Here is an 11,472-nt window from a genome sequence, read left to right as displayed (position 1 = left end):
AAATCAAGTCAAAATTTTGATGCAACTGGCTATAAATGTATATGTTAATGGTGTATTGCTTTATTAATAAAACAATTATATGAATTTCTTGGAAGATAAAATGAATGGGCATAATTTGCTTTAAAACCTCCTTGAATCGAGATTCATCCAGCTGCCTCTCATGTTCTGTTATGACTTGTGATGATTCAAGAATGCCCTCCATAAGGGAAAACAGCGCACGACCATGCCTGGACTAAACCAAGATGGCGGGGGGAGGGAGTTCCCTTCTTAGAGCAGAATTAATGTCTGGGACACTATTTGAAATATTGACCGTGACTATCTTAAACACTGACATATATTTAGCCATATTCAGATAAAAAAAGGGTGATTTATCCTTTTGGTGGTAGGGTTGCGACAGAGACTCTGTTGACGGCTCCCCCGAACAGAAAAACGATGTAGCCCAAAACAGGGCTGCGCTCATCATTAGAATAAAAGCAGCACTTTTTTATTTTTTCCATATGATAAAATGTCGGTGGCGTTTTCATCTGTGCGCCCCAGGAGTAAAGCGGAAATGACACCGCAGACCATTCAGAAGGTAAAAAAAAAGTAAATGTAGGGAAAAAATAGGAGTTGCGTGTAAGTACTTAAGTGAGGATGGAAGTGATTTGCGTCCTTGCGCACGGAAAGTATCTGAATATCAGGGAAATGGCAACTGGTACAGTGGTAGTTAAGGCTTCAGTGCGTAAAGAACAACGCCTAGGTGGTGATGCAGAACGTAAACAGACTGGATCCCTCTGTCATTCACGACTTTGTTAATAGATCGCAGCTTCTTTACGTGCACAGCAGCTTTGTTGTGGTTGTCAACCGGCCGTGTGTATTTTTTTATCTCTTGTAAGCTGCCTTAACAACAAATCAATATTTCAGACAGTTTCTAGCCTGTAGCCTAATGCATGAAGTCCCAAAAGTTGTGTGATGACTGTCAACGATGTGCACTTGCAAACTAGTTATTTCTAAAATTCTCAGCCTGCAACCAGCTTATGTTTTTAGAAAATGTAACCTAATATGGTTAATTCAAACGTTCCATTTAAAAATGCTCATATGAATTAGAGAGAGAATAAAGTAAAACGGAATTGATTCTAACCTTGATTGTTGAACACATACTAGCTCTTACATTTTTACATGCAGAACAACAACTTTTAGATGTCCTTTAAACATGATTGTTTATGTATTTCTTTGCTTTATTTTATATATATATATATATATATATATATATATATATATATATACACACACACACACACACACACACACACACACACACACACACACACACACACACACACACACACACACACACACACACTAATTTACATGCAAATATTCTATACCGTATAAATAATTGCATCAGTATTTTGTTATTTGCTTACGACGGAGTATTAGGGCCACAAAAAAAAATAAAAAATTAGAGCCACCAAAAAAAAAAAAGTAAAATTACGAGATTTTATCTCGTAAATTTAGGAGATAAAAACTCGTAAATTTAGGAGAAAAAAACTCGTAATTTTAGGAGATTACAGTGGAAGTGAGCATGCAGAGCAGCAGGTGAACGCCGTGCAGCCGCAGAGAAGACCGACTAAACTTTGTTGAACAGGTGAGCTGAATGTTTATTGATAACGTTCCAAATGTCTGGAAGGTCATTTGTTTGATTTCCGATTCATTAAAGTTTTATTTATTGATGGTTGGTTTGCAGGATCTCTGCAGCCCGATGAAGCCGTCGTCGGTGTCCCTGCAGCTGTTCGCTTGAATCCTTTCTCCACCAAAGACAAGACTCTACGTCTGTGTGACGCTTCCGTCACACAAAAGGAGGAGCCCTTTTTTTTGGCATTTTCAACGTTCCAAAGCCAATATAAAACACTATTTTCATTCCTCTTTATTGTTTTATGCTGAAACGGACATTTCATCTGCAGGAGGGGGCGTTTGTAAGACTGTTTACTTCCGCATTGGTGTTGGGATGACAGGTTCATGACGTAATGAGACAAATGAACTTCAGGATATGTGAATGAAAAGGAGAATAAAGGCTGCAGCGATTGTCTACACCCAAACGTGTCTCTGAGCTCCTTATTTTACATATTAAACTCCGCTTTACTGACACTGAACCCCGGAAAGACTGCTACACGGAAACTAATCTGATTTTGAGTCGCCAAAAGGTTCAGAATCTCTTTATCAAACTTTTATTTCAGACTCAGGTGGTCCATAGGAAGAAAAGAGAATAAAATAAAACATAAGATACAAATACAGTATTTATAATAAAAAGTAAAAAGATATAACTTAAAAAGAGTATAATCGCTGTATCCAGTGTTTCCTTAGGGCAGAAGTGTAGCGGCATGAGCTTCTTTTGGGATCAGTCAGAGACATGATAATTGAGTTCTTAGATTTGTCCAGGCGTTCCATGAGGCTGTAAGTTAGCTTACGCAGTAGAGCTTCACAGGTGGGGATGTGAGCGTCCACAAACAGCTGACTGGCTCTGTACCACCTGGGCACCTGTAGCAGAAGCCTAAAAGCATCATTATAGGCCACTAAGAATTTGTGGAATGTCCCACGTCCATAGTTCCACCAAAGAGGGGCCGTATACAGAGGAGTGCAGTAAGCTCTGAACAGCGAACACTTCACTTGAAGAGAACATGCACTGAATTTTCTCATCAGCATATTTGCCTGAGCATAGAGTTTACAGTACTGTCTCTGAATGTCTCTATCATCCCTCCAATCGTCAGTAATGAAATGTCCAAGATATTTGATAGATGATGTTTGTTCCAGAGGCGTTCCACAAAGCTTAAAAACAGGAAAGTTTACATTTCTGTCGTCTTTGGTCCTTACAATCATTACTTTGCTTTTGGAGGGATTGTATTTTATGTCAAAGTCTCTGCCATAGTCAGAACAAACTTTTAAAAGTGTTTTACACCTATAATAATCCGGAAATGAAGCTTCACAAAAGGCTCCACATACTTCATCTTCAAGCTAGGTTCCGATAAACGGACAACTTCGGTGTTTTTTCCTTGATCTACGACTTTTTTCTCGTAAATTTATGAGATTTTAAGTCGTAAATTTATGAGATAAAAAGTCGTAAATTTACGAGTTTTTATCTCCTAAATTTACGAGATAAAATCTCGTAATTTTACTTTTTTTTTTTTTTGGTGGCTCTAATTTTTTTTTTTGGTGGCCCTAATACTCCGTCGTATTAGGGCCACCAAAAAAAAAAAAATTTAGAGCCACCAAAAAAAAAAAAAGTAAAATTACGAGATTTTATCTCGTAAATTTAGGAGATAAAAACTTGTAAATTTAGGAGATAAAAACTCGTAAATTTAGGAGATTACAGTGGAAGTGAGCATGCAGAGCAGCAGGTGAACGCCGGGCAGCAGCAGAGCAGACCGACTAAACTTTGTTGAACAGGTGAGCTGAATGTTTATTGATAACGTTCCAAATGTCTGGAAGGTCATTTGTTTGATTTCCGATTCATTAAAGTTTTATTTATTGATAGTTGGTTTGCAGGATCTCTGCAGCCCGATGAAGCCGTCGTCGGTGTCCCTGCAGCTGTTCGCTTGAATCCTTTCTCCACCAAAGACAAGACTCTACGTCTGTGTGACGCTTCCGTCACACAAAAGGAGGAGCCCTTTTTTTTGGCATTTTCAACGTTCCAAAGCCAATATAAAACACTATTTTCATTCCTCTTTATTGTTTTATGCTGAAACGGACATTTCATCTGCAGGAGGGGGCGTTTGTAAGACTGTTTACTTCCGCATTGGTGTTGGGATGACAGGTTCATGACGTAATGAGACAAATGAACTTCAGGATATGTGAATGAAAAGGAGAATAAAGGCTGCAGCGATTGTCTACACCCAAACGTGTCTCTGAGCTCCTTATTTTACATATTAAACTCCGCTTTACTGACACTGAACCCCGGAAAGACTGCTACACGGAAACTAATCTGATTTTGAGTCGCCAAAAGGTTCAGAATCTCTTTGTTTTACACCTATAATAATCCGGAAATGAAGCTTCACAAAAGGCTCCACATACTTCATCTTCAAGCTAGGTTCCGATAAACGGACAACTTCGGTGTTTTTTCCTTAATCTACGACTTTTTTCTCGTAAATTTATGAGATTTTAAGTCGTAAATGTATGAGATAAAAAGTCGTAAATTTACGAGTTTTTATCTCCTAAATTTACGAGATAAAATCTCGTAATTTTACTTTTTTTTTTTTTTTTTGGTGGCTCTAATTTTTTTTTTTTGGTGGCCCTAATACTCCGTCGTAATTTGCTTGCTCCTACTTTCCAGTTGAAAAAATCATTGAAAATCCTGGATGAGAAACGCAATTCTTTATTATTGACAAATACAAACGGCTAAATGGTAATCATTTTAAATGCTTTAAATCAGCCTATCTGGTGAATAAGGTACTTCTTGGTTTAGCCCCTCCACTGCTAAATGACTAGGGATTCATTAAACACAATCCAGGCCTAGAGGACCGGTGTCCAACAAGTTTTCCAACCAACTGGCCATTGAAGATAAATACACCTGATCCAGGTAATCAGCAGCAGATAAGGCAGGATTTATGGAAACAAAACAAAAACAAAAACAGTAGGAGGCCGACCCTCGAGTCACCCTTGTTATAGGGGGTCTTCAAGAGTAACTCAAGCCATTGTTAGAGGTGTCTGTAAGCTCTGAATCAGACAAACATCTTTCTCAAAAAATGGTCTGTTTTACCAGGATTCAGCTTTCACATTACCCAATGAAATAAGAAAAAGTACAAATTTTGTCATCTTTGAAAACAATTGAAACTGTAGCTTCAAAGGTCTTTTCCCAAATGACCAGGAATCAGAGCATTTTATTACTTAACAGACTTAACAGTTTTAAAATGTCACATTTGGTTTAGTTTTATACTGTAGTTCTACCGTCTTTTACCTTTTTTATATTATCATATGTAGTTTGTTCCTCTTAAAATCTGTTTTATTTCTTCAATTACATCGATCTGCAAGGGAAATGCAGACGGCAATTGGCCTATGGCCAAAATCTGGCGTATTTACACGTTTTTTAATGTTCATTAATATACAATGTCCCTAAATTAACATATAAATGTTCAAAAAGGCTTAAGTCAAGAAAATCTCCGTAAATAAGATACAATAAACTGTATTATAGATGCCATAAAGTTTGTCTTTGAATTCCATGAAAGTCTGACAATGACTAATGATGCACATATATGTTATATCATTTAGGTTGTCCATGAAACTGCCTACTAAAATGTTTTATCTCTCCCAAAGATGCTGGATGAAAATCATCATTTAATACAATGCATTATGGATTACCAAAGCAAAGGAAAAAAAGCTGAATGCACACAGTAAGTTATTCTTTTAAACTTCATAACACATATTATCTGTCTTTAAAGTCAAAGTGCTTCCTTCGTTGGCAGGTATCAGCAGATCCTGCACAGGAATCTTGTTTATTTGGCCACAATCGCTGGTTCCAATCAGAACCTACAGTCACTGCTTCCTGCTGTAAGTTTCTTGACTTCATGGTGAATGCAGCAGACTATTTCAAAAGCTTAAATATGGAAATATTAGCAACACAAAGGAGGAAAAATTTGATTACTACTGCAAATTATGCAGTATATACCTTCCCTTTTAGCCTCCTACGTCCTGTATGTCTGTTGGCCAGAGTGGGGCACATGGAGCAAGTAACATTAATGATAACATAGTGATGGGATTGCCTCCCACATCCATGATGCAAACCCAAATGAGCAATGGTGAGTTCATGCGCATGTTAGCTTTTGCTCTGATTTTTAATCCATTTTCATCATGTGACCTGCTTGTTAATTTAATCCAGACTGTTTTTTGTGGCCTTTTTGTACCATCCTTACCAGTGCTGCTGTTTTCTATCATGCCTGCCAACTCAATGCTGCTGTGATAAAAAAAAAAAATGCTTGTTAGCAGCTATTCCTTGCATTTTACCCCTGAAATTTCCCCAATTAAAGCCATTTTCACCTCCGTGAAGTGAATGTGGGACTTTGACTCTTATGCAGCAGCATTCTGGTCAGATGCGTTTGGCTCTTATCTTCAGCAGCAGCTATAGCAGCGAGGCCTCTTGCTGCAGCTACACAGGCCTCTCCTCCACTTGATCCAATGACCTGGGTCTCATCATCTTCCTCCTCCACCTCCAACAGCAACTTGAGCATTCAAGCCAGGTGTTGAGGAGCTTACATTTTTAGAAATCAACAAGTTGTTGTTTTCTAAATTATAAAATACTCGTATTTTAAGAAATCAACAAGATTATTTAAAGACACACTCCAGGAAAAACCTGTTGTTCTTGTTGCATTTTTCTCATGCTGGTGGACAAATGTTAAGAACATGAAACTGAAATTGTGCTTCCTAGTATTAATTTAGGTTGAAAACGTTGTAGAAAACAAGACAGGTTTTTTAAATATCCCCCAAAACGGTTTAATTACGGTGCAAAGACCACTGGGGACACTTTTACAACAGATCAAAAGATGATTGGAGTGGAACTTCAAAAAACAAAAAACTTTCTGGCCGATCAAATGAGCACTCCACAGGACATGCAAGATATTCTTCACACCAGATCTCCTTTTTCTCAAGATGCTTGCTTGGATAAGGAGCTATTGCCAGTTCTTCCCTACATTCACTTCATCAGGGAAGTGCTGAACCACCAATGCAGCCCTTTACTTCTTCAACGTCTATATTAATTTATTCATTGAATTCGTTTTTATGTTAATGCACTAATTTCTAGAGCTTTTTTTTCTTTTGTGATCAACATCATGAACATTTTTCTTCAGCTTTTCTTTTCTTTTTCCCTCAAGGTTTCTGTCAATTTCCGATGTGACAGTGCTGTGATCTGAATGCTGACATGTCAGTGAGATCCTTCCCCCAGTTACAGCCATCCTCTTCCCTATAGCTTCCATGATGCACCATCAGTCTGCCGCTCCACACTGCTCCTCAGCTCAGGCTGGGGGTCAGCATTATCAGGGACAGCATGCCAGGGGCTTAATGAGTCAGGGAAGTCAAGGAAACACTGTCATGTCCCAGAGGTCCGTGGGATCTTTCTGTTCTTCTCAACAAGGTAAGATGCCCTGATTTTAATTTAGGAAGGGATTTGGCTCAAAGAGTTTTTTAGGTGTTGTGTTTAAAGACCCACTCTGATCATCTTTTGATCTATTTTAAGAGCTTTAATGGAGGTCTTTTAGATATGATTAAAAGACCTCCCCTACATCCATCCGTTTACACTCTCTCCTGCTAGCTTACAGCCCCTCACAACCCAAACATAACATTACTGTTGCAACAAAATGGCGAGCAATATCGGCGCTCTCCATGCATATAATTTGGATCCAGATGCCAGCTCGGACCAGGAAAACAAAGACGCACTTTGGATCTAGTTGTCTGCAAGCGATGCATCAGATTGTAGTTGAACGTCACTGCTTCAACCTTTTTCCAAAGGCATTTTTTTCCTTTGCTCCAGATTCACAACGATTTGAATGAAGAAATACTCTGAAATACAATTTTAAACTCAATTTTCTCAATAGATATCCCCCATCATCAGAAAAATGCCACAAGTTCTCGAAGCTATATAACCTCTTTTTGTGACAGTAAAACCTGTCCAATACAAAAAGCCTTCAGCTCTAATCTGTTTGCTCAGCTGTTGGACAGAACAAGTTAAAAAAAAAAAGAAAAGAAAAATGCCACAAGAACACGTTAATGACACAAAAATTCAATTTTCATCAGAGTGGGTGTTTGAGTACTGAATAACATTCAGAAACGCATTTTGTTGAGCTGAGCTTTTTCCTCTTGATTCCTTAGATACAATAAAATGAACAAAAGTATATCAAAAGTATGGTAAATCCAATGTGGGACAGCAGTTTACCCACTTCATACTATTACTGGTACATTTGATCGTCAGACTGAACTTCTGGTTGTGAAGCTGCTTTTCCTGTTTTAGATATAAATGGGTCCTGATTGGTTTTCAGGCTGTTGCCAGGGTCTTTCATTTACTTACGGAAGCGTGGATAGTTTAATAGAATCGCAGAGCTCCGTGTTTTGTGGTACAGCTCACCCTGGAAACTGTCAAGGACATTCACTTTTAAGAAAAGGTTAACGGCGTAACTCTTTGTTGCATCTACTACAAAGATGTTTTTGTTGGTTAAATACCAAATGAACAATAAAGAGGAAGAATGTATGTGAACAGTCAGAGAACATTTTGTCTTGATGATGACTCTTTAGTTTACCCCTAAACTAGTAATGACGATTGCGATTTCTTCCTTTAGAATTTACATTTTGCACAGGTTATCATTTTGAAATAAGTATTCGTCCCTGTGATAATTATTACGTACAAATATCTTGAAAAAAGTAGTTACTGTCCTCTTAGCGTGTAGCTGAGCAACCAACTGGTTTCGTCACCTTCTGTGTCTTGCAGGATCTGCACAGCCGTACTATGATCAGGAGGAGTTCTACGGAGAGCAGTACGGCCACATTCAGAGCTCCAGTGAACCTTTAAACCAGCAGTATTACGCTGATGGTGAGTGCATCTTCACTTACTATATGTCTCAAAGACGGTTCTTACTGTGCTCTATCCTTTCAGCACACTCAGACTGATCAGCCTGAGAAGCCAGATTCACTGATGAAACCTGAGCCCTTCCTCAAAGCCATCATTTATTTAAAATCATCAGTTCCTGCAAGTTGTGTCCATACTGACCCCTCTGTTGGATCAACATTTCTGATGTATCGGGAATCATTTTATGTGTTTATGTGATTGTATTGTTTTTCATTTTTGAATTTCTAGTTCTTTCATTGTGTCTATGTTCGGTCGAGGTGCTTTCCAGGTGTTTAAACATGTGCTTGACAGGTCACGGGGAATACTCATATCTGCCTTCCTCAAGTGGTGAACAAGGCTATGAGAGGCCGTTTGATGAAGCATCACAGCATTACTATGAAGGAGGTAGAGATTCTTTATACTGTTTTTTTTTTCTTCATCTGCAGTTTTTCCCTGCGCTTTTCTTTGTGTAGTCCAATAAAATCACAGAAAGTGGTTAAAAAATTAAAGGAAAAACACACAAAGTCACCACCGTACTTGTTCAGGTAACACGCAGTACAGTCAGCAGCACGGCCAGTACCAACAGGGTTCAGGGCAGCAGCACCCCTTCAGTCAACAGCAGTACTCCTCACAGCAAGGCTACAGTGGGCAGCCACAGGGATATGGTGAGAGTTGCACATATGATGTCATAGTTTGTGCATTAAACCAAATCTAAACAGTAACATGCATTAAAGGTCCTGGGCAGGGAGGATCATCCCAGTATTCCCAGTATCAGCAACAGTACGGATCCTATCGGACACCCCAGGGAGCTCAAACCCAGAGGCCATACTCGTATGATCAGGTAACTCCCATCAAACACGCATGAAAATACAGATTATTATTTGCAGTTGAGGATTAATTTGATTGTGCTATTTATAAAACAATAAAATCGCTTTTTGCCCGTACTTTCAATGATTTGCAGCCTTGTGGTCTCTTTTTTATCTGAAATTCTAATATTTAAAAAAGAACAAGAGTTGAATGTTGAAATAAGGAACATTTCTGAACTTTCAAATATATCCTGGGACATAAAAAAGAAAGGACAAACGTTCCAGTGGATGCAACTTTCAACTAATTTGTTGGTGTTTTTCCAGGGTCAGTTTGGGAATTATCAGCCGTGAGGCTCTGCTGAGTTTTGTTGTTGGAAGAAAATGTGAGATGGAATGACCCGTCGATAATGGACTCCAGTCGGATGTGAATTAGAGGATCTAGCTGCATTAGATTTATCTTCCTGCCATTAATCAGCATTGTAATTAGAACAAAATGAGTGTGATGCTTTCATCTGTGTTATAGGGTCGCAGCTGCAATGAAAAGACTCTGTAGTCGGGACACTTGGTGTTTTTTTTGAATAGTTTCAAAAAGGGTTTATAGTAGTTAATAAAGTCCCACTCTGATCATCTTTTGATCTATTGTAAAAGCGTTGAAGTGATAATGCCTTTTTTAGCCAAAGTCAAAAAACCTGTGTTGTTTTCTAGGACATAGTTTCTGCAGAGCGGCAGGAGTTCATCAGAAATTCACCTCTGAGTTGTGGGTGTGATTTTTGGCGCAGGGCAACCCCGGTCCCCTTTCCTGCCACCCATAACTGAGAGCTCTCTGTTTACAAGCTCTTTCACTAGAGTACAGACCCTCACAACTCCAACCTAACATACCCGGTGCAACAAAAATGGTGAGAAATATCAAAAGTGCAGTCTCTAGCCGAACAGTTTTGAGCCAAATAAAAGAAATACTCAGAAATGCCATTTTCCGCATCATTTTCTTAATTTATGTCCTTCATCATTAAAAAAAACAAAACACGAGAACATGTTAAGAACACCAAAAACTGTGGGTCTTTAAGGCACGTTGATGAGCATCTTTTATGTTTTATATTTATTTGATGACTTTGAGTGTGTTTTTTAGTTTATTCTGCACTTTAATGTCAGTTGGCACTTCATAAATAAACTGAAATGTATCTGTTTGCTCTTTATTTTTACACTTTTCTTACGTGTGAAATTGTAGTACATTACAGACTATTTTTCGTCTGTAAGCCAAAACAAGCCAGGAAGAGAACAGCACCTCAGCTTCAACAAGTGCAATAGTCAGTCATGTTGCAGGTCGATGATTTCCGTCTGTTGATGCACAGCCATGGAAAGCTCATCTCTAAAAGCTCTTAACATACTAAACATTATTTTCTTGAATGTATTCATTTGTGTGATCTTTAAGAATAATTTGTGGATGTTTGTGTGACTTTAAGGCACGACTGTTTGTGGTCACTGTCAAAGAAATTACTTATTATAAGAGGGAATGAGGTTAGATCATAACAAATGTTACAATTTACCTGTTTTTCTGCTCACTTCATGAACTCTAATGCTAAAGTCCAGGTTTGCAGTATTTTCCTGAAACCTACCTTACCTCTGAGGGTAAAAAAAACTGGGTCAGTCGATTTTCAGGGCTAATCAAGCAAAGGAAATACCTGGCTGTCAAACAGCTGATGAACTATGTACCTTTTAACTCTGACAATCGTGGGGTTCTCTCAACTCTGTTAAAGTGTCACGTGTTTGATGGGACAGTCTCTTCTACATATTTATATAAATTAACCTTCTCATGGTTGATCCTGTATGACTTGTATGGATCTGCACATGTATGTCTGAATTATAGTTGTTAGAAATGGAGAGTGAGTTGAGTTTGATGTGCATCAACCCAAATATGAATGTCATCTACATGTGTGTAAAACCAAAATGTCTGATTTTTTTTTTGCTGTCTTTTGTTACTACTTGTTATAAATAATAATTAAAATGACAGGTTTTTGGTCTTTGTGCATTTGTCAAAATGATAAAATACGAGGATTTCACTACTTTAAGTGCTTTATTTTTAAATTATTCGTTAGAAAGGTTTTTCAA

General features: G+C 38.2%; 1 protein-coding gene across 1 annotated transcript; it reads left to right on the top strand.

The window, feature by feature from the left end:
* The first annotated feature begins 205 nt into the window (after positions 1-205).
* Positions 206-11,384, top strand: ss18l1 (SS18L1, nBAF chromatin remodeling complex subunit). The gene is made up of 10 exons (XM_020704789.1): positions 206-574; positions 5,287-5,363; positions 5,436-5,520; positions 5,651-5,768; positions 6,932-7,096; positions 8,444-8,545; positions 8,873-8,965; positions 9,106-9,225; positions 9,295-9,401; positions 9,691-11,384. Exons 1-10 carry the CDS (start codon positions 506-508, stop codon positions 9,715-9,717), a joined length of 963 nt encoding a protein of 320 aa, XP_020560448.1. The 5' UTR covers positions 206-505; the 3' UTR covers positions 9,718-11,384.
* Positions 11,385-11,472: the final 88 nt, after the last annotated feature.

This window comes from Oryzias latipes, chromosome 7 (assembly GCF_002234675.1).
Source record: "Oryzias latipes chromosome 7, ASM223467v1".
NCBI classification, from domain to species: Eukaryota; Metazoa; Chordata; class Actinopteri; order Beloniformes; family Adrianichthyidae; genus Oryzias; species Oryzias latipes.
This window is presented reverse-complemented; position numbering and strand designations above follow the sequence as displayed.